The 25,083-nt window shown below is 34.2% G+C and overlaps 1 protein-coding gene across 1 annotated transcript in view; it reads right to left on the bottom strand.

Annotated features, from left to right (window-relative positions):
• The window catches only part of LOC140432329 (uncharacterized protein YdcI), a 75,869-nt gene that overhangs the window by 18,857 nt on the left and 31,929 nt on the right, over positions 1 to 25,083 (bottom strand). Inside the window, exons 8-10 of the mRNA XM_072520159.1 lie at positions 19,787 to 19,959; positions 14,787 to 15,022; positions 14,563 to 14,725 (exon numbers count right to left, since the gene is read on the bottom strand). Of these exons, the coding sequence (XP_072376260.1) occupies positions 14,563 to 14,725; positions 14,787 to 15,022; positions 19,787 to 19,959 (572 nt within the window). The remainder of the gene's footprint in view (positions 1 to 14,562; positions 14,726 to 14,786; positions 15,023 to 19,786; positions 19,960 to 25,083) is intronic.

The raw sequence follows: 25,083 nt of genomic DNA on the forward strand, positions 1-25,083 counted from the left end.
TGATAGTAAAATTTTTCGAATCTACAAACAATGTCCTCGTTAGGCATTAGCACTAGAAACACGGTTACAGAAAAACAAGATTCCATAGTAATTACTGTTTTAATGGGAATAAGCCACAATTAAAGTTTAAAATAAGTTTATTGACGTTTCAATTTTAACTTCGGTAATCGTTCGTAAAATACAAACATTGATGTTGTTCGCACAATAAGACGTTTAAAAGTAAACTGACGATAAAGTAACTGAAGAGTCACTCCATACTTTTGGTCGAGTATGACCTGCATTAAACCAAGTCCAAAACCATTTTTTTTCTTCAGAAATTCTCTAACTCCATATCTTAATGGCGCTCATTTCAATATTGTGAAAAAACTACGCATTCTAGAAAAACATATTCAATAAACAACTGTCTTGAAAATACTTGCTCTTTAAAATAAGATTTTATAAATTAAAACATGTTTATAAACAAAAAAGTTTAAACCCAAAAGTAACCTTTTTTTTCAATTATTTATAATTACTAAAATATACAATAAAAACATTTAAAACACATTTAACAATGTGAGTTTTTATGTAGTTATAGTAGAGAAAGATGTACCCGATCGGACAAGTAATTTTTAAACAATTATATTGGTTTATCCCATTTGAGAGAAAAAAAGGTCACAGTGGCTGTACAGGTGCTTTGTCACTACTTGGATTGGTTTTTTTTGGTCTGATTCCCTTTATAAGGTCTCACATTTTCATGTTTTTAAAAAAGCATATTAGTTTTTTAATTGTTTACTTACAAATAATTTTATTATTAATGCAGAATGAAGTACCATTACAATTATATTGGCAAGATTCCTAACTGATGCCGCGCAGTATATGTTTATTAAAATAAATGAACACAAATATTACTTAACCATAAAATTCATCAGAAAACAGAATAAACAAGTAAACAAGGCGAAAAGCTCGGGTTCGTTCAGAAAAATATTTTCAAATTTTTTAAACAAATTATAAAAATCAATTTTTTCGGCCCAGAATTTTTTTATTTTTTTGACCATTCTAAACAAAATAGATCTCCTGTAGGTTTTCTGTAAACTTTCTGAGATCCTTTTCGAGTTATAAATAATTTTAAACACAAAATTACGATTTTCAAGGCTCAAGGTCGTCCCTCTGTAAATCATGTTACAATATTAGATGTTCTACTTGCTTTTGAAGAAGATACGCACACTTCTGTTCGTAAGGTTAGTAGTGATCTCGATGTTTGCAAAACAACGGTACACAAAATACATAAAAGTAAGTAAAATGCACAGTTGTACAGGAATTAAACGAGGATGATCCAGATAAAAGAATACAATTTTGCGAAATAAAAAATAAAAATATTATTTTTTCTGATGAGACTACATTCAAATTAAATGACGAGGTCAACTGTCAGAATTGTAGATAGTGGGTAAAAGAAAACTCCAACTGGATGCGGGAACATCATACACAATACCCGTAAAAGGTAAACGTATGGGCTGGCATTGTAAGAAATAAAATCATTGGACGGTATTTCGAAGGTAATTTAAACGGGCCAGCATACCTTCAGTTTTTAAGTGGGTATCTCGTACCTACTTTCATTAATTTATTCCCCAGTTCAATTAATCTTGGAGGTTTTGATAAAAGTTTATGGTTTCAACAGGATGGTGCGCCTCCGCATTATGCTTTAGATGTTCAAAGGTACCTAAGAGAAATTTTCCCGAACAGGTGGATTGGAAGACGTGGATATATTGAATGGCCAGCGAGGTCGCCAGACCTCAATCCTTTTAATTATTTTATGTGGGGTCATTTAAAGAATGTTGTTTGTAAAACGAAAGTGATAAACGTGTATAAACGACTACAGTGAATAACCGTATAAAGGAATAATGCAAGAATAATGAGTCCGCAGCTAACGAAGTATTATTATATAATGTACTGGATTTCAATGTGACTTAGTGTACTTAGGTGGATATTTTGGTCACTTTATATGCAAGCTTTCAATGTGGTTTTTTATTACGTAATAAAAAATTATATAAAATTACACTAGTCAGTGAATGACAAAAAGGTTTTGCATTAACCACTGTTATATCTACGTTTCTACGGTGAAATCTACGTTTATTGATTTACCAAAGAAAACAAAATCCGTCTCCCACAATGATTTCCGGACCATCAGCTTAATGAGCCACATTTTAAAGTTATTTCTAAAAATCATACATCAAAGGATATACACATTTGGAAAGTTCAACGGAACATAGGGATTTTTAATACAATTACTGGGATCTCCTGATGTGCAATTACCCAGTGTAAATTTCAATAAAACGTCGCGATGTTTTATAAATAATATGTTTGTTCCACTTGATTGCTGCTCTTTCGCGATTTGTAGTAGCGTATTCGGCAGGCGTACGTCGACCGACAGTGTTGTATCATCGTCTACCGATTTTGTGTTTTTGTGCAGATAATAATAATGTTTTATTAATAACAATTTTGTTTGTGTTCATTAGGTATTATTTGAATTGGTTAATGTATAGTTTAATATATTTATTATTCCAAATTTTGCCGATAATTGAAAATTTAAAAGGATGTATATGATATATCGAAATCTACAGATTTTTGCCGAAGGTATCTACCGATTTGGCAACAGTCCCAAGGAACATCACTGACCGAGCAAATCAAATACCTTTGCCCTTTGCTTCTCATTATAACGCCATAAGCTGAAATTAAAGTAGTGTTTCTAACCATAAACCATGTATAAAAACGAAGAAAAAGTACAAATTTTAAAATGGTATTTTGGGGGAAACTCATACCGTGACATTATAAATTTATTTACTTGTGCCTATGAAGATAGGCCAATACCGACACAATCAACTATTAGTCGTATTATTAAAAAAATTGAATCGTTTGGTTGTGTACAAAACTGTTGAAAGTGTACGGATCTAACACGAGAGAAAATAATCAACGAAGTTCGGCAAAATAGGGAAATTGATGTTTGTAAAGTTGCTGAAACTAGTAATCCTTGTTCAAGCAAAACTATTGCTGAAGAAGTTGACATGAATGATAGGACTGTCAGGAATATTTTGAAACGGAATGGTTACCGTTGTTTTAAAGTTTCAACAACTCAAGAGTTATTAGCCGAGGACAATTTCAAACGCAGGGAATTTTGTGAACTGATGATGAATAAACAAAATGATAATGAACATTTTTTAAAAAACATTTTGTTTACCGATGAATCGACATTTTCGTTACATCGGAAACATAATCCTTCTATCGTACGATATTGGTCTCGGCATAATAAGCACTTGAGTATTCCAGTACGAACACAATATCCCCAAAAACTTAATGTTTGGACAGGTATTTTGGGGGACTATATCGTCGGTCCATTTTTTATTGATGGTAATTTAACAGGAAATAAATATTTAGAATTGTTGCAAAATCAAATTATTCCAGCACTTCAATTACTTCCTGTCAACTTTGAAGATATTTGGTTTCAACAAGACGGCTATCCTGCTCACAATACACGAGTAGTTCAAAATTATTTAGAAACCATTTTTGGAAATAAATTAATTTCTTCTCGTGGTACGATTAAGTGGTCTCCCAGACCACCAGACTTAACCCCAAATTATTTTTTTCTTTGGGGATATTTAAAAGCAAGTGTTTATCGACACGGTTCTAAAAGAGCCCGAAATTTAGCGGAATTGAGGGACAAATCATCTTTGTGGAAGCATTAGACCGGAACTGCTCAGATATGAGAGTATCTTTGTACAACAGATTTGGTTTTTGTTCTGCAGAAAGAGGTGGAATATTTGAACCTCTATTACGTTGAATTTTTTTTTATATTATTATTATGTTATTTTTGGAATTCGTTTTTATTTTAATTTTTAGAAATCTACTTTTTTTTCATGTCATTTTGGCAATAAAATATAACAATTTTTTTAGTAAAATAATATTTTAATTCCATATCTACGTAAAATTGTAACTTTTTGGCGAATTGACATGTAGGTACCCTATAGGTTATTCCACGAATATACGACTGTTTTGGATTACTTCGACAACGAATATTTTACTGTGCAAGTAGAAGTATGAAGGTAAATTGGTCTAATCACTATTCCAATAAAAAGGATCTACTAGTATGACATCTAAACTAAAATTATTTCAGTTAATAGATGTTCAGATAGATGCAAAATTTATTGTGAAATTTAATCCGAAAATCACAAAAATTTTTACACAAACGCTACTATAAATAAATATAATGACAGACATTTGGGTAAGCTTTCCGTGAAATGTAAACACCAAAGAGGCGTGCCGGGTTTCTTTGATATTACACTATTTTATTACTTTATTAGGTACTACAACTGTGATAAAAAGAAATATACTATTTTTAATATAAATGAAAAGAAATTGGCAGAACGATGGTTCAGAAACGAGAAAAAGGATTTAATATTTCACTTTGTTAGTTTTAAATATTTGTTTGCTTTGAGTGGATGTACTCTTAAAAGTTCCGAAAGTATCGGGTATAACATACCGGCTGTTAATAGTTAAAGTAACAAGTCGTTACAGATATTAAAAAGTAACGAAAATTTATATACAGTTTCATATATCGCCGACTGATTATGGCTGTGAATCTGATCGTTGATGATAGTTTTAGGAGATTAGGAGAATAAGAGAATAAGTAAGTTTTTTTGTTTTTTTTTTAATATCTACTAATTGAATATTTGACTAAATAAATTACACTATTTGATCACTTAAGTATTGTTACACTTCGTTTAAATAACTTAATTCAAAAACCAACTTGTTTACAATACTAAACTCAATGATAGTAATTCTATACTTCAAAATCTGAATTACTGTTCTATAAACTATTAACTCTATATTTATATCATAACTTCATATTTAAATGTAAGGTTTATATTTGTCATAACAGTATTTTAAAAATGGGGAGAATTTACTATTGTACAATTCAGCACATTGGACCATTTGAATCGATACCTTAAAGCGAATTTAAAACAGTCGTATATTCGTGGAATGGAGTATACCTGTGTTCCGTTTTTATTCTGGCGACTTGGCCTGATGCAAGATTTTATTATACGATGATCGTTTGCATTTGGTAACGTGCGCAGGAGTCCAAACATATCGACTGGAGAGGGAGTCCAGTCGAACAAATGAATTAATTATAACACATCGCGACGTTATATTGAAATTTACACTGGTTAATTGCAAATCAGCTAATCATTGTATAAAATTCCTATGTTCCGCAAAATAAATTCCAAATCTGTATAGACGATGCGAAGAAAAAATCAGCGGTACACAGTTCGGTTTTCGGAACGCAGTGGGTACGAGAGAGGCTCTCTTTAGCACACAAGTGCTATTTCAACGATGTAGAGATGTTAATTGCTATATTTATGTATGCTTCATTGATTACCATAAAGCGTCCGATACAGTAAAACATGACAAGCTGATAGATATTAACACATATTGGAATAAACACACGTGATCTAAGAATGATTAGCAATCTTTACTGGAATCAAACATCGTCTACCCTTACAGAAGCAGGAGAATCCGATGATATCAAAATCAAACGTGGGATCCAACATGGATGTCAACCCTTGGTGTTCAAAATATACTCTGAGGAAATCTTTCAAGAAGTAAAAGAGGATGTTGAAGCCGGAATTCTAATTAACGGAGCATGTATGAATAACATCAGATAGGAGGATGACACGGTGGTATTCGCTGACAGTTATAAAGCCTTCCAGGAGTTAATGAATAGAATCACAGAAGTGAGTCAGAGATGTGAACTTTCACTGAACATTAAGAAAACAAAATGTATGACGATCTCTAAGAAGGAACAGCAAATTGAAAGAATCAGTGTGAATGTATACCAACGTACCTTGGTACGAACGTCAGTGAAAATTGGGACCATTCCCTAGAAATAAAATGTAGGAACAAGAAAGCAAGATCTACATTTCAAAAAATGGCTAAGCTATTCAAATGCCATGATTTATACCCATAAAAATGAGGTTACTACTATGTTATATCTTTCCTATACTGTTGTACGGAGTTGAATCGTAGACTGAATTATGAATGTTCTTGGGAAAAACACTTTTTTAAAAACTGAACTTCACAATTAAAACTTTTATTTCGACTTACAAAGATTTTGGTAACAACAATAATAATTTAAATCAGACTGAAAAATATTGATTTTTACATGGTGTTTTTATAATTTATTAATTGCTGATCTTGCTGTTCAATACGTCGCAATTTAGTCCAGAATGTTCAAGCGGTAGCCTCGTGTTGGAATCCACGTGGTGGAACTTACTGGATGGTAGCGGTCATTGTACTGTAACTACTCCATCCCCTGAAGAAGTTTTGTGAGGGACGAACAGAACTGTTGAGTTGGCCTCTTCTGGAGTTTCGTCGTTAGAGTTGGGTTTTTTGTTGTTTGTTTTATACCTGTAACATATATAGAGGCAGATTATTGTAATAAAGATATATAAAGGAGTCATCCAAAAATGGTTATGGCTATGGTTCCATAATTTCGGGTTAATTGTCTCTAGATGTTCCTCTTCCTTAGAGAGTTCATGCAGTTTGTCTAAGGGGATGTGATCTATCCTTAATGGTTTGAATTTAATCGCTGTTTGAATATCTATGGTCCTTATTTTGGGAAGCATTAGCGGTTGCTCTGGGATGGTTGTCCTTGAATTTATGTAACTCTGGATTGGGGTTTTGAATTCGCATCTTGGCGGAAGATTGATGAGATAAGTTCCTTTTAGGCCCAAAATTTTTGTTGTAGAACATCGAGTTGTAATTTTGGTTGATTCGGGGAATATTCCTATATAGTGGGCGTCTGATAATCTTTGAATGATGACATCTCGAGTTTGGACGGGGGTGTATTGGCAAGAAGCTTCTTGGGTGCTCAACTGCAGGATTTGTTTGATACAATCATCAGTTTTCGTTGCTTCTAGTATTGTTTCCTCTTGGCAAAGATATCTTGTGTCGATTCGGGCACATGGTTCTTCCAAATATTGAAAGGATTTTTCGTTTATGAGGAGATATGGTTCCGGAGGAATGATTGTAGTAGAATTTGCGGTAGGTATAGGAAATAAATGATAATAAGTAAAGGAATCAGGGTGTAGGACAGGAAAATGAAGGATAAATATAATAGTACGGTTTGAATAATAGGCATCTACCTTGATGATGTCGTAGTACTTTAGGATGTCCTCTTCTTCGATGTACACAAGTTGGTCTGCCTTGTGGTGTTCCAGCATTTTATTGATGATCCATTTTATTTCGTCTTTCTTGATCACACTGTTATGGAGAGTGTTTACACGAGAAAAGGTAATGGCTTCTTCTAAGTCATTAAGTAACTGAAGTATAATTTGAAGGGTCAAATTTAATTGGTCCAGAACATTCCTTGCTTGCAAATAATGATTGAAGTCAAAAATGAATGTATTGAGATTCGTGCTGATATTATTTACTTCTTCTGCTATTATTTCTTGGTTATGTGTTAGTAATGTGATAGTTTCGTAGAACTCTTTTATAATCTTCTTGTTCAAGCTAATGTGACGATTAAGATGATTTATAAGATTTTCCTGATTCGTCTGTAAGGTTTCTATAGCCTTGTTGTATTTTTCTGCGTCATCTTGATCTAGATTTCCAGAAATTGCTTTGATAATGCTTCCTATTCCATTAATTAACCCTCTTTCTGTTCTGCTATAGGGGTAAATTGTTGAGAATTTTTCTTGAGCTGATTTTAATTGATATCTAAGAGCTTGGTCGAAATTTTGTAAACTGCTAAAATACGGATGGCTAAGTCCATTTTGAATTGCTGTGGTCACTGCAACGTACTGGGTTTCAATTCTGTCTAATTCTTCCTTTATTGGTAGTAGTTTGAAAAGGTGTATAAAATCGTGTGTACTAGTATGAATCTTTGCTTGTCCCAGGTTGAGGGGAATTATTCCTGGGTTGTCTTTCAGGTCCTTGATCTTCACTTCCTCTCCCGTCGTCAGGGTGATCCTGTGGGGAAGGTTCAGAATTAGTTTTTGATTTAGGTTGGTGTTTTATGTTTTTCTTGTGAACTGTAGTTTTTGATGTTTTTACAGTCACTTCGTTATTTCTTTTTATATGTTTTGCGGAATATCGCGGAAGTAATTTATTTCTGGTAACTGTTTTCCGTGTGTAGATTTTTGTACTTGGTTTATATGTAATAGGGTCTTGTCTCGATTTATTTCTATTTTCAATGACTTTATTTTTATTCTCTTGTATTTGTTGGTTTACTTCCTTGTATAATTCCTTTGTTATCTCTCTATGATTTTGGATATAATTGTTCAGTATTACTTTCTGTATGTCAACGTCAAAGGGATCTTTTGCGTCGATATGTCCGTTTAATATGTCGATGGGTCTTAACTTCGTTGCTGAATGTATGGAATTATTGTACCCAATTATAGCGTATAGCATTTGTTCTTTAATCGAGAGCTTTGCTTTGGTGTTCCTTAGGATTCGAAGATGTTCGATTAACGTAGAATGAAATCTCTCAATCATCCCGTTGGATTGCGGATTCTCTGGTGTTGTATAGTGGATTGAGATTTTATGAGAGTCTACAAATTCTTGTATTACTCCATTTTTAAATTCCGTACCATTATCGGCTACTATCATTGTTGGGAGTCCATGATGTGTTATAAAAGTCAATAGGGCGTTGAGTACATTGATTGCATTTCCTCCATTTATTGGGTAGGCTTGCCCATACTTCGAAAATGCGTCTATTATGGTTAGAAACTTCTGTCCATCAGCCTGGAATAAATCAATGTGAACTATTTCCAGTGGTTTAGTGGGAGTTGGTGTAACCATAAATTTTGGTTTGGGAGGAAGTCTGTCGTATTTATTTTCTTGACATATATCGCAAAAGTTTATGATATCCTCTATGTCCTTCTTCGTATTAGGCCAGTAATATCGTTTCCTTATTTGACTTTCTGTTTCAGCTATTCCTCTATGGTTCGTTTTTCCTTCGTGATAGTTTTTTATAATCTCTTTTTGTTGTTCTTCTAGGTTAACATCTTCTAATAAAAGATTGCACTTTACTAAGTCATATGCGTTGTTTTTAAAAGTTTTCCTGATAATTTCGCAAATTTCTGCAAAAATTTCTTCTTCTGCTTCAAATAAAATTGCATATTTCTTTTTCGGGTTGAGGTGTTCCTTAAAAATTTTTATGGTATCAGCTTTTAACTGATCTTTCGACAGCTGGATATGATAACGTCTTTTATTCGGAAAGGTTTGTATAATTGCTGGAGGTCGTGGATTGTAGTTGACGATTTTGACTATAATTTGGTTATTGTAGAAGTTAAGTCGTTTTTCCGAAATAGGTATACCAAGAATTGGGTTTTCTACTGCTGTATGTATTGTTTCATTTCCGTCTTCGTCCATGTTTTGATCTTCGTTTTCAACAGTATCTTCTGGGATGTTTTCTGGAATTAATTCTGTTGCTTTTTCTTCTACAATCTCGTCGATTATTCGATCTGCATCTGGATTATTAGTCGTTGACCATCCATCGTCTTCCATGTCTACTAAATCATCAAAGACTTCCTTAATTTGTGAATCGATGTCCATAGTTTCCTTTGTGTGTATTTCGATTCGAGAGAGTGCGTCCGCATTTGTATTAGCTTTGCCTTTTTTGTAAATTACTTCGTAGTCAAATTCTTCTAATTTTAATCTCCAACGTACTAGTTTGGAGTTGGGTTCCTTTAGGGAGAATAGATATTGCAAAGGACGGTGGTCTGAAAGTATTTTAAATTTTCTTCCAAATAGGTAAGGTCGAAAATACTTAGTTGCCCACACCATTGCTAACATTTCCTTTTCTATTGTGGAGTACTTGGTTTCGGTTTCATTTAGTGTCCTGGAAGCAAAGGCAATTGGTTTATCACTGCCAACTGGTCCTTGAGAAAGTACTGCACCGATAGCGAAGTTACTGGCATATGTTGTGAGGTTAAACGGTTTGGAAAAATCTGGATATTGCAATAATGGCTCATTCATTAATAATTTCCTGCACGTTTCAAAGCATTCTACGAATTCGGGTGTATGTTCGATCTTTGTATCTTTTTTCAGGCATCTTGTTAGAGGTTTCGTGATTTTTGCGAAGTCTCGAATAAACTTTCTGTAATATCCCAGTAGTCCAAGAAATCCTCTTATTTCTTTTGCTGTTTTCGGTATTGGGTATTTTTCTATTGCTTCAATTTTCGCTGGATTCGGTTTTATGCCTTCTTGTGTGACTACGTGTCCTAGAAAATTAACTTGTTTTTTTAAGAATTCGCATTTGTCGACTTGGATTTTTAGTCGGGCTTCTCTTAGTCGTTGAAATACTTTTGTGAGATTTACTATGTGTTCCTGTAGTGATGTTGAATATACTATTACGTCGTCCATATAGACGAGGCATATTTCTCCTTGAAGTCCCTTCAATACATTGTCCATCATACGTTGGAACGTGGACGGAGCGTTCTTAAGTCCAAAAGGCATTCTTAAATATTCATAGTGTCCATTTTCCACATTAAATGCTGTTTTGGGAATGTCTTCTTCAGCCATCTCGATTTGGTGAAATCCGCTTGCTAAGTCGAGGGTCGTAAAATATTGACATCTTCCCAATTTGTCCAAAATATCGCTAATGTGAGGGATTCTGTATCGGTCGTCAATTGTTTTCTCGTTGACCTTTCTATAATCTACTACTATCCTCCACTTTATTTTACCGGATGAATCGGGTTTCTTTGCCACGACCCAAATGGGCGAGGACCATGGCGATTGACTTGGTCGAATGATCCCTTGCTCTAACATTGAAGAGATTTGTTTCTTTACTTCTTCCTTGTGTACATACGGATACCGGTATGATTTCGTATATACAGGCTCTTCATCCTTGGTTCTGATGTGGTGTTTAACTTCGTTAGTAAAGCTGAGAGGAGTGTCTGGTTGGTGAAATATATCGGAGAATTTTCGGCATAGGTGGCGAACTTGTTCCTCTTCTTCTTCGTTAAGATGTTCGGTTTTAATTAAGTCGTCGATATCTTGTCTGTAGTCTGGTCCGGAGGTTGTTTCCATGGAATATATATGGAAATCTTGAATGTCTATTTTATTGCTTTCGAGTGGTTCCATAAGAGAAAGATGAATGGGTTCTGACGTGAAGTTGGCAATTTCGGTCCAGGCGAGGTGGTTCTCGGCGTTAGTAAGGGCTTCTCGTACTACGACGCCTTGTACTTTTTGGGTAGGAATAATGATGGTTCCTTTTTCTTCTTTGACAGGAATTTTCACTTGGCTAATAGAATTTGCTTCCAAATGAATGGAATAAAATTGTGTTTTATTTGTTTCGTAATATTTAATGGGGATTGTAGAATCTTTTGTAACTAGAAGCGATTTAGGGAAGTTTAATTGGGCTTCGAAGAGTTTTAGATTGTCGAGGCCAATAAGACCATCGAAAGTTTTGTGAAACTTAAAGAGATAAAATTTCATTTTGCTGTCAGAATTAAATTCTGAAAATGAAGGAATTTCGGCACAATATTTTTGGGAATAGTTTTGAAAAATTGATGTGACGACAAAGGGTTCATGTTTTATGTAACTTGGAAAATATGAAGAAGCTATTTCTGGGTTAAGAAATGACTTTGTGGATCCTGTATCGATTAAAAGTCGTAAAGAAGGCTTAGAGATTTCGATGTAGGGTAGCTCCTTCTTGTCGGGAAATGAATGAAGTTCAATTACGTTCCGATTGCTTCTGGTGGGTCCTCTCGAAAATTTACGTTTTCTTCGTATTCGGTTGGTTGATTTTCGTATGTATCTTGTAGAAAATTGTCGTATTCAGGTTCGTAATAATCATTGTAGTTGGCATTCTCTTCTTGCTCATCTCCGTGGCATTGTATATTGTAAAGTTCTTCTACGGTGAATTTTGGCTGTGCTCGGTAATTTGGTGTAAAATTTGGACGGCCTCTGGTTGTGGTTTCTGATATTCCACTCATAGGTGTTGGTCTAGACTGTTTTGACTGTCCAGGTTTGGGTGCCCATACATTTGACTGGTTCTGGGTCCTGAATGCTGGAGGGTTTGAATTTTGTCTAAATTGATCGAAGTTTTGTTGCCGATGTGGTTGCTGAAATTGATTCTGCGGATAGAATTGTCTCATTGATTGCTGCCATCGTGGAGGTGCAAAATTTGTCTGTTGGTACAATGGTTTTTGGATCTGTACAGGCATCTGCTGTCTCTGAGGTCGGCGTTCTTGATAATTTTCACTTCTTCCTGATGTTGAAGGTTGACTTATTTGATTTTTTTGAAGATATCGAACATTATTTTCTTCCTGTACGTACTGTATTGCCGTGGCTAAACTTCCTGGTCTCATTGCTCTGATAACAGAGCCCATTGGTTCTCGTAGGCCTGCTAAGAATGTTGTAAGAGCTTGTTGACGGAAAAATTCTTGTTTGCTCCTTTTAATATCGGCATTTATGGTATGTAATTCTAGGTAATTATTAATACAGCTTAAAAGTCCCATGATTTTTTCGTAAAAATGCATAATAGATTCTGTTGAGCCTTGTCTTAAATTTACTAGATCCCTTGTAAGCGAATTTTCGTCTCTCTGGTCTCCAAAATTTTGAATTAATGCGTTTTTTATTTCGTCCCAACTTTCGCATCCATATACAGATATAACTTCCTTGGCTCTACCTGTTAATTTACTGATAATACCATGAAGCAAAAATTTGTTTTGTATATTAGCTGCATTAAGTCTGTCATAATAATGGTTTAGAAGTATTGTAGAAACTTTAATAAATTCATGTAATTCATTTGGATTTCCGTCAAAATTTGGAAGAATGCATAAATTTTTAACGTCAAATTGTGGAACTGCCATATTTTAAAAATTTTCAATATAATATATAGTCAATAGTCAAATCGGTATAGTAATTTTCAATAATCAATATATAAATATATAAATCTTAATCTACTTATTTCTATCTATTAATCTCTATGTTTATTAATATATAGTATTTATTAAGCTATTCAATTTTGTCTAAATCTGACTCTAAAGTCAATCTAAGGACTTAGAGGAGATATTTTTAAATTACTTTAATCTTTGTTAATCTATTCAATCTTTGTTTTATTTATCTTCTAATTTAGCTCTGATTCAATCTAAGGACTCAGAGGAGTCTGATTTATTAAAAATTCTTTCAAAATCTAATCTTCTTAATTCTAAGTAATAATAAAATCGCTTACAGGATAAAGACGATGCCGATATGCATTCCTTTGCTCCTGAAGGCTTCTTCTAACTTCTAATTCTCTAATTCCCTCGGGTGAACTCTGCAGACGGTTTCCCTGGGGCTGGTTCTTGGAACAGTGGACAAACACTTAAAAGTGACGAGGATCTATAAAGACTCTTCCACTTCCGTACTGACTCTGCGCCAATTATGAATGTTCTTGGGAAAAACACTTTTTTAAAAACTGAACTTCACAATTAAAACTTTTATTTCGACTTACAAAGATTTTGGTAACAACAATAATAATTTAAATCAGACTGAAAAATATTGATTTTTACATGGTGTTTTTATAATTTATTAATTGCTGATCTTGCTGTTCAATACGTCGGAATTTAGTCCAGAATGTTCAAGCGGTAGCCTCGTGTTGGAATCCACGTGGTGGAACTTACTGGATGGTAGCGGTCATTGTACTGTAACTACTGTCACAGACGCTACCTGCAAGAAAATTGAGGCTTTCGAAATGTGGCTTTAACGTCGAATCCTGAAGATATTCTATACCGACCACGTTCCGGACCAAGACGTTTTATAATACGTTAAGAATACAAAAAGAAAAAGAGTTGTTAATCACAATAAAAACAGCCAAAATCGAATACCTCGATCACATCCTGAGAACAGCGAAAGGCGAAAGATTTCCTGGCTGAAAAATCTACGTACGTGGTTCAACACAACAACCACAAATCATGTAAGAGCAGCAGTTTGCGAAATACAAACTGCCTCTAATAAGGGGAATATTTGTTATCCCGTCTCACCTAGCAGGTCAGCAGGTCTATCTGACCAGCCAAAAATAGCTAAACACGTGTATCCATGGAAGACTGAATCCGGTAACCAGCAAAACTTTATTTAAAATTAGGGATTCAAACAATCCAGTGCTGAAATGCTTTTCGATTTCTAACACATTTTCATGTTAACTTACTTCAATAATTTCAGGTGTATGTTTACTTATCGGTATTCGAGTTTGCCCTTCAAGGCTACCAGAAATAGTTACGTAGATTTCGCTGATACACCCTAAAAACAGTAAAAACATTCTGGAACTGAATATTGCTGTTCTCAATTTACTTCTAATTGTCATTTAAAAGACAAATAAACTACGTTTGAATGCTTCATTTGCCATCTGTTTAAGAGGTAAACGTGAAACGTTAACAAGTGTAACTTTTAATTATAAAATAGTTGGTTAAACGGCTAGCAAGCAGTTTCTTTTAAAAATTACTACCTACTGCTATAAGCAGTGCTTGTAAATGCACTGCAGTGCATAGGCATAAATGAATATAATTTTATATATTTTTAGTTCAGTAAAATGTAAGTTCTACATACCTGATGTGGTTTAATAAACTTCACTGGAATACTATAATCGAAATATACCTGAAACTTTAATTCATCGATCGGTTTTTCTTGTATAACACTCTTCTTCGTTTTGGCTTTTGGTTGTTTAGCATGAAGTTTTTTGGTTTCTAAAGTGAAATTGACATTCTGCCGTCTAAAATAAACGTTTTAATACCTTAACACAATAAACTTACAATTACCTTCTAACAACTTACAAATCTCTTAAAAAGGACAGCATGTCAGAATCTGTTGAAATTTTGTGTGCGATAATATGGATCACACCGTTTTGAACATCCTCAAGCGATTTTAGTTCTTCTTTGGATACATCTACCCACTGACTTAAATCGACAGCGCAAGTATTATTAAACAAAGCAGTAGCAGGCTCCTCTAGACCTAATGATTTGGCTCTTTCTGCCAAAGTGCGTTTCGCTTCTGGCTTGTAAGGAGCATACTGAAAAAAGTGTTTGTATAAGTAAATACATGTCAAGACTGGAAGACAATACACCAATGAAAACCGCGCATTGCAAAATGTATATGGGACAGATATGTGCCAATAGGGCTGAAGTACCGAAGAAATCAAGCAGAAATCACAAAAGGCTTCCTTACTGAATATTATATACCAGTCAAAGGATACTTTCATATAATAAGGCTGTTTCATAGAGACTTAAGCTACAGAGTCTGTGACATTAAAATAAGTCAACTAAAATAGTCAACAATATTTTGCATGGCTCTACAAGTCACTCTTTAAAACTGCTTCTCAAGATACTTCTTAATAGAATCAAGCAGAAATGTGAAGAAACAATGGGAAACAAACGATTCGGTTTCAGAGAAGGATTGGGAACAGAGGAAGCTTTGTTCTCAATGCTAACATTACTTCAGGGAAGAATGATTACAAGATCATGGGAAGTACAGAAACGAATTTTGATTTCCACTCCAGAAATCGTTTTCAAAAAAGATTATTAATTGGCGCTTTTTATACCAATTTGACAGGTGCCTTACTTGTATTCGTGTAAGTTTACCATTAGTAATCAAAATTCTGATTTTAATTAATGTTGGTATGTTGTTGTTGCTGACTTCTTCTTTTAGTATTAGTAACCAGAGCTTGCTACATTCTGTTCAGCCAAGAAAAGCCAAGTAAGACATCAGTCAAATTGGTGTATAAAAAAGCGCAAATTAATACACGCATATTTTAAATAACCTCCTTACTTTTAAAATAATCTTTGAAAAGCTAGTTTCTATTTTAACGAATCATAAATATATCCGCAATACCTTAAAACAAAACTCTTCGACCAATGTATCTGACCAGTCATAACATACGAATGCCACACATATTGACAAGGTCGAACATGAATAAATGAAGATCCAGAGAGCGATGAAGCCATTAACAATATCCAATAGGCAGATGACACTATACTACTAGGAGATAGCGTGCAAGGTTTACAATGCCTTGATATGCGACAAGATATGCGAAGCGATATGTGAAAACGAAATGTGGAGGCGTAGATATAACTTTGAACTGCAGAATATCTACAACCATTAGGTTGCTGGAAAATATATTACCACTATAATTAAGCGAAACCGTCTGCAGTGGACAGGACAAGTAGCCCGAGCCCCGGAATCGAGCATGATAACAAAGATTCTAATAGCGCAACCTAGTGGGAACAAGAAGATAAGACAGACCAAAGCTGAGGTAAACACAGGATTCTGAGAAGATCGGTGTTGCCAACTGGAAAAGCAAGGGACAGAGCAGAATGGCGCAGAAATCTTGAGAAGGTCGAGACCCTTTAATGGCTGTAGCACCGTGATGATTATGACAAAGTAAGTCGAAGACCTAATGCACGATACTATGGGCAAATAATCAGGTAATACAACGAGTGTCAAACTTCACATATCTGGGATGTACACTGACCGAAGAATAGGATTACTATCAGGAAATAAAATGCCTAACTCAGCGATTCCCTAACTGTGGTACGCGTACCACCAGTGGTACGCGACGATTATTAAGGTGGTACGCAAGCAGCCATAGGACATACACAGTAAAATTTACTGAGTTAATAACCCCACGGCGCGTGGGGGCGCCGTCGCGTCTAGTTTGCATTAAGCTTCGTCTATTCTGCTGGCCAGCGCGTCTTTCGGCGACCGCGACGCGATTCAAACAGTGACAAAGCTATCGAGCGTCCGCAGGCACGTCCAACAGTCCAACCAGCTAGCATTCGTCAAATTACCTATCTAATTTGTTTTAAGTCAAGTTTAATATATTTGAATTAACATGGATAAGTGGCTTAGTAGTGTAAAAAGACCTTGTGCTCAAAATAATGTACCACCAAGTTCATCTCAAGAATTAAATTGTGCAGTGATTCAAGATGATGTTAAAAATTCTTTACCATCGAGTTCCACTTCGGAGCCAAATTGTGCGGTAATTCAAGAAGATAAAATACCTACTAAAATTCGAAAAATTACTAAAAATATGACCCAGAATACATAAATATTGGATTTACGGTGACGGATGTAAATAATAAGCCACGCCCTCAGTGTGTCATCTGCTTTGAAATTTTATCAAATCAAAGTATGAAAGCCTCATTACTGAATCGTCATTTTAACACAAAACATTCTACATTAGTAAGCAAACCGAAGGATTTTTTCACCCGAAAATTAACAGAAATGAAAAGCACTAAGAAAGTCATGTCTTCATTTACTGGTAGTACCGAAAAATCAGTAGAGGCATCATTCTTAGTTAGCCTAAGAATTGCAAAGTCAGGAAAAGCTCACACAATTGGCGAAGAGTTGTTGTTACCTGCAGCAAAAGATATGGTTACCTGTATGTTGGGTGAGGCGTGAGCTAAAAAGCTAGAACTGATATCACTGTCCAATAATACCGTTCAACGTAGGATCGACAGTATAACATCAAATGTTAAAAATAAAGTCATCAATCATGTAAAAAGTAGCGATTTCTTTTCGATACAACTTGATGAGAGTACAGATGTAACGAACTATGCTCAACTTATGGTTTACGTGCGGTATATATATGAAAATAAAACAATTAAGGAAGATTATTTATTCTGTGAGCCGTTATCAACACGAACTACAGCGGATGAAATTTTTAACAAACTGGATGAATTCTTTGCTGAAAATGGATTTGACTGGATGAATTGCGCTGGCTTCTGCTCTGATGGCGCTCGAGCTATGACAGGTAGATTCGGAGGTGTAGCCACAAAAGTAAAATCTGTTGCTAAGAATTGTACTTTTATGCACTGCAGTATACATAGACAAGCGTTAGCAGTAAAACGAATGCCCGAACAATTTAAAAATGTTCTCCAAGATGCAATCAAGGTGGTAAATTTTATTAAATCTCGGGCACTTAACTCTCGTTTATTTTCAAACTTGTGTTCCGAAATGGGCAGTAACCATATTCAGTTGCTGCTACATACAGAGGTTAGATGGCTTGCGCGAGGCAAAATGCTGAACAGATTATTCCAGTTACGTTCTGAGGTGCAGCTGTTCCTGATGGGGACTGATTTTGAATTACGCAATCGACTGACAGACGAACACTGGCTTATATCATTGGCTTACTTATCAGACATTTTTAATCGCATCAACTACTTAAATCTAAGTTTGCAAGGTAGATCTACAAATAGATTTTCAGTAAATGACAAAATAAAAGCATTTATCAAAAAATTTCAAATGATTGAAAAGAGCGTGTCGAATGAGAACCTAGCATCTTTTCCTAATTTAGAAAATTTTATAACTGAAAATGAACTTACAGTGAGTGAAATTGTGATCAATAACATCAAAAATCACAGCCAAATGATCGTTGAAATATTTGAAGAATATTTTAAAGAAGATTATTCGGAGTTCAATTGGATACGGAACCCATTCGTTTAGGATCTGGATAGTGTTCGTGAAAATTTAACTCTAAATGAAAAGGAATCTCTGATAGAGTTATCTTGCGATGGAGCTTTGCAAGTGGAATTCAACAAAGAAGAGCTGTGTAAATTTTGGCTAAAAGTTAAAAATGAATATCCATCGCTGTCCAGAAAAGCATTACTGTTTCTAATTCCATTTACAACCACATATCTCTGTGAGAGCGGATTTTCTGCTATGTTGATAATAAAAAATAAATATCGTAACAAGCTTAACATAGACACTAATTTGCGCCTGAAATTAAGTACAACTGAGCCAGATATTTCCTCTCTTGTCTCGAACATGCAGCATCATTTTTCGCACTGAGTATATTGTATTTTTTCCTATAATTAATAAATAATAATGTTGTTATAAACAGTTGTTGCAGTTTTTAGTACTTTACCATTTTCAAGTTTTTTTAAAGATTACCACAGTTCAGTGGTACGCTACTAATTTATAATTTCGTGTGTGGTACGCGAGATTAAAAGTTTGGGAACCACTGGCCTAACTGAAAAAGCTAAAGCCGTATGGTAAAAATTTTTACCAGTTCCTCTCCTACCAAGTAATGTAGTGCCAATAAGCCCCCTTTTTTAAAGTTTTATGTCTGTTTTGTCATTTTAATTGTGTTCTGTTTGTCCCTAATTGTGTTTTAGTTTCTCTTTAGTTAGAGTATAACTCCAGGTTATACTCTACGGACATATTGAGAGTAACAGAGGTCCAAGAAAAACAAGAATTTCTTGATTTGCAAACCTTTGCAAGTGGTTGACGAACATGAACCGAGCTATTCCGCGGCGTAGCAAATAAGGTTCGCATTGCCATGATATTGATAGGATGGAAAGGATGCAGAATGTTGATAATGGGCTTAAACGACAGAAAATGTCTTTAAGTGGATACGGAATGTTACGAAGGTGAAATGTGTCATAGAACAAGCAACAGATATGAAGTGGAAATTTACACATTATAACATAAAGCAGGACGATAGATAGAACAAACAAGTGCTGCGATGGCGACCCTGGGAATCAAAACGACCCAAAGATTGACCACATATTGTACCCATCCACTAGACCTATACATGGTTTCAGAATTCTAGGGAGGATATCATGAATAAATGGAAAATTCAATTAGCTGCAGTATGACAAGTGTATAACAGTTCTGGAAAAAAAAAATCAATAAAAACATTTAGATAGTTTTTAATTAACGCTTTCCTTTAGAATTTTAAGATTAATTTTAAAAACAAAGTATTATGCATAATAGTACATTATATCTGGATGAATATATTACTTCTAAAAATTGAAAATGTACGCCCAATACTTACAATTATTTCTAATTCCTCTAAACTTTTGGAAGATTTGACGATTAATTCTATTTGCTTATTTTTTTGTCCAGTCTTTTCTAAAGTGTTTACCACAGTCTTAATTTTTTGTTTAAGGACGCAGATATCGTCATAAGCACTTTTAACATCTCGTAAATCTTCAGGAGTCATGTTACCTAAAATAAAGAGTCCCGACTAGATTTATTATATATAATACTGCTGCTTAAAAAATAATGAAACTAAGAAAAAAGTTACAAACGAAATTGGCATAGGAATTATTAAGAGCAACTAAAAATAAAGAAGTGGAAGAGCAATAAAAAAACATCAAAACTAGCTTAGATGAGGCTTCGCAAAATATTCTAGGGTACAAAAGAAGACAAGTAAGGAAAAGCTGAATTTCAGGAGAAATTCTAGTATGCCAATTAAGTTTTAGTTTTTTACTCCACATAACTAAATAGACGGGTTTGACAGTTGAAATGTGTAGTATAAGATATTACAAAAAGACTCATCTAGGGATTCATCAATTTTTTTGTGGCAATATTTTTAAATAAACAGTCAAAACATCAAACTCATTATTTTGCTCATAACTTAAAAACTTGAAATCAAATCTTTCAAATCTCATTTAGTGATTTGAGGTCAACAGACAACTTAATCAGAAAAAAAGATACACAAAATGAGATATGCTAAATTAAAATCGGATAATAAAAAAAAAGTTATAGCAAAAATTAACAACAAAATCGCTGTTTTCGAATATTGTTAATAACTTTTTTATTATTATTTATTAAAATTTGTTTAAATGCATCTGAACTTGAGGGTCTTGTCGTGTTTGAATTGTGTACAAAAGATGGGTCAAATTGGTTGAATAGTTTTTGCGAAATTTAATTTGTTGATAAGATTTTTTGAAAATTGAGCTAATTTCTAGGGCTGGTCAAGATAATTTGACTGAATGGATCTCAATAATCCGGGGCTTATTTTATATAAGGAAAAAAAAGTTAAAAAAAATCACATTTATTTACACAAAATGATTTAATAATAAATAGCACTTTTTAGGCTTATAAACATTTACAATAGGTAACTCCGTAAAATTTAATTCAAGTTAAATGGTTAAAAAATATTTGAAAAGCTGGTAAAAGCACAACTTTTAACACAAAAAAAATGTTCTAGGACCTTTAGGAGCCAAGACAGCCCCTTTAAATCTAATACTGTTACGTTAATTAACAATATCAATGGTTGAAATCTTTTATAAGAAAAGTTTTTAACAAAATTTTTAGCAAACAAAATTATTAAAAATTGTTTAAACATGAGTGTTGTAAACAAAGAGTACTTTGCGCTCCGACGAGAGTAAAATGAGTGAGGGAAACAGACTAAAGTGTCACCCGCACTCTTCAAAAAATCCAACACAGTTTCAAAACAGAATGCTCGGAAGAAATGACATATCTCGGGTTACACTGGACCAAAATTGCTATTTCTTTTTTTAAACTGCGGTAAAAAGTTAAAATAATAACATTTATCATATTTTCAATGAAAAATTATCCAAAACAAAGCAGTTAATAACTACGTGATGTACAAATCTATTCCTAAGTCACCTTTTTATTGTTATTTTTTTATTTAGTTATTTATTTAAAATAATATAATAGTCTCCCGTTTTTTACCGCTCGCTGCTTTGGGAGTATAGCAGGGTAGTCTGCTATATCTAGGGCCTACGGTATACAAGGAAGATAACATGGCCAGTGCTATGCTTTAACCGCCTATTATTACCCCTGGTTTTACCCAAGGTACTCATTTTATTCAGGCTGAGTCGACCTGGGGCCTATAGACATTTTTAAAAATGTCTAGTTGTTCTTGCCGGCGGTAGGATTCGAACTCCGGACCACCGGCATGCGAGGCAAGCATCCTACCGCTTGCGCTACGCAGGCCCTACATTTATTTAAAATAATTATATTCTTCTTCTTCTTAGTCGTTGACCTGATGCAGGTATCGTGATATCATGAAGCTATTAGCTAAATTTCCCAATGTTCCTCCACGTTTTTCTATCTTCTGCCATTCTAGCACATTCTGACAATGGAGCGCCAATGGTAGCAACAATATGGTCCGTGTATCGTGTGGGAGATCTACCTCTATTTCTTTTGCCTTCTACTTTTCCCTGGATGGTAAGTTTTTCAAGACCATTTCTTCGAAGCACATGTCCAAAATAGCTTATTATTTGTTCTGATATTTGTGTTCTTAGTCTTTTCTTTATGTTTAGCTGGTACAGTATGGATTCATTTGTTCTTCGGGCCACCCATGGTATTCTCAGCATTCGTCTCCAGCAGTACATCTCAAATACATCTATGTTCTTTTTGTCTTTCTCAGTAAGGGTCCAGCATTCCGATGCATAAGTAAAAACTGGAAAAACTAGACTTCTTACTAGTCTCATTTTTGTATCGGTAGTTATTTCATGGCTTTTCCAAATTTTTGTTAATTTTGCCATAGCGCTTTTTGCGATTGCTGACCGCCGCTTTATTTCTTCAGTACAGCCTCCTTTGTTGGTTATTAATGATCCCAGATACAGATATTTATCTACAACAGCGATATTGCTTATCATGACCAGATGATTTTGTTTGTTGTTAGCTCTGTCAATTATCATGATTCTCGTTTTATCTCTGTTTATTTTAAGTCCCATCGTTAAGCTTACGTCTTCTATCCGTTGTAGCAGGTGAATCAATTCAGCTTCAGCTGAATATAAAATGGAGAAAATAATTATATTAAATAAATGTATATAATTATATTATTATATAATTATATTATTATACATTTATATTAAATAAATGTTATTTATTTAACATTATAAAATCGATATTTATAAATAATTTTTCTATAGACTCTTATTCAGTGCCGGTTTAACACAGTCTGCCGTCCGGTGCTGATACGGATGCCGCGCCCAGTGTCGCCCAGCCTGCTGAATTGTGATTGGTCAAATGGCAACAGTAATTGCAGCCAATCATAATTCAGGAGTCTGTTGCTCATTTTCTGTATTATCATTGGTCGAAAGGCACCTGAGCTGCAGCCAATGATAATACTGAAAATTGGACATTGGTCGTCGTGCAGGTCCAATCGTAAAAAGTCCAAAACGACCGTTACAGATTGACCTACTTCTTTTGGCATAAAAGAAGTGCACGACGGTCAGGACATTAGACCGGGTCAGGATATGTCCGCTGGTCCAGCCTTCTAGGCAAGTTAAGATCCTCTGATTGATTCAGTTCTCAGAGCTTCTGTTTTAATTCCACAGCATCACCTTTGAACCCAGAACCTAACGTTCTCATCTCTAACGACGGTTTGTCTTCAAACCAAACGGCGGCCATTTTTAAGGAATTTATCTCTGCTTTTCGACTTAGTCGAATTTGCTAATATTTTCCTCAAAAGCGTCGCAAGTGTCATCGATTTAATCTGTGCTTTTGGACTTAGTCCAAAATCTGATTATCTCGGTAGTCTTACAAGTAGTGTAAGAATTTTCTCTTTCAGGATTCTGCTAAGTCTCTACTTCACGGGACCGCCACCGGACGTGCTCGTATCCTTAAAGAAATTGAGATTTAATAAAGACTCCTATATTGTGTTTTATTCTTCTCTTCCAGGTACACTGCAAAATAACTTGTAAGTTAATTCACCTTTGGTTTGGTATTTACATTATTTTTCAGGTACACTGTTTAACATATTTCAAACTTTAACATTTTTAATAAAACTTGCAAATTGTGTTTTATTCCTTTCTTTCAGGTACACTGTAAAATTTGTAAAATATTTCATTCTTTGATTTTGGGTATTTACATTATTTTTCAGGTACACTGTTAAAATTTGACATTTAATTTTGACTTTAACATTTGCTATTTATTTCATTTATATGCATTAAATAAACTTGCAACAATTGTGCCTATTCTTCGATATAAAAAATAACTTATAATTTTTCCCACAGGTCTCAGCGACTAAAAATATTTCGAATTTTGTTGATAACTATTTTTACTGTGTACTTCTTTTACTTTTTATTGTTGATTCACCCGAATGGCACTATAACCAACATCCCTGTCTTTATCCCGAGTCCCTAGCTCAACTCCTTCACACTTCAGGTAGTTTTGACAAGTGACATTTTCCCTACTTACTAATTTAAATTTGCTTATATTTTGACTTTTAGTTATAAATAATAATACTTTCCCTTTCAGATTCTTAATTTAAGAATAATTAACATAATTATCTTCCCGATTCCTGGATCAGGAGATAATTATTATTTTCTTTCAGATTCTTAGCATAAGTTCTAACATATCTGTTTCTAACAATTTAATTACCGTTATTTTTATCTCAATAAACATTATTTATTGTGTTTTCTCTTTAAAAAGGCATTAATCCTAGCTAAGTGTCCATAGCCCGTGTCTATGGCCACTGACCGAGATCCCTACCCTCTTAGGTCCCAGAAAGCGATGGATAGAGCGGTTAACGAGCCTGCTCTTACTCCTGAGGGAGATGAGAGTCCTTTAAGTTACCGACACCAGGTTCATAAATATTTCTTAACTCAACAAAATTTCAATTCAACAAAACATATTTTGAATACAAGTTTATTAAAATAAGGAAAACAATTACAATTTTTTTTGGTTTCAAACTTAAATGAATACTAACAAAATACAAGAAAAAGATTAAGGGCGAACTTCAAAAAGTAAAATAAAAATGAACCTAATAACATTCAAACAGGTAACATGAGGTAGGTAATCAAATATCTTTACTATTGGAAAGCTTGTTTTCTTGTTTTTACTGAAGCGAAGTTTTCGATGATATCATTTATATTTAATTCATTTAGCAGGTCCTCGTTAACGGATAAAACTGCTAAGGAGTTTTATTGGGAAATTGCATGTATTTACCCTTTTTAGTGTCGAAAAAGAGCGTTGGTTATTTGCATTTGCGACCATTATGGAGAAAAAAATTCGCTGGCAAATATGAACGTTTGAAAATGAAGATATTGATTTATTTTCGTATAGAACCTGTACAATTGTAAACGAATGCCTGTTTTTAATTATGGAAGAGACGTTAACAAATGCATTAAATGAACACATTCTTGGGGAAAATGCTCGTCTAAATCTTACTTGTATTTTTGTTGTTATTCGGTTGCCGATCTGAAAATATCTTCATCTTCCGTAGTTTTTAGTTTAAACAAAAATTCAAATGCTCTTGAACAAGATTTATAACTATCAGATCGGCGAATAATCTCCGACTTAAGATTGTCTATTATAAAACATAACATTGTGTTCGCATTTTTGCTTTTTGGCTTAAACTTGCCTCCG

This window comes from Diabrotica undecimpunctata, chromosome 1 (genome assembly GCF_040954645.1).
Source record: "Diabrotica undecimpunctata isolate CICGRU chromosome 1, icDiaUnde3, whole genome shotgun sequence".
Classification (NCBI taxonomy): domain Eukaryota; kingdom Metazoa; phylum Arthropoda; class Insecta; order Coleoptera; family Chrysomelidae; genus Diabrotica; species Diabrotica undecimpunctata.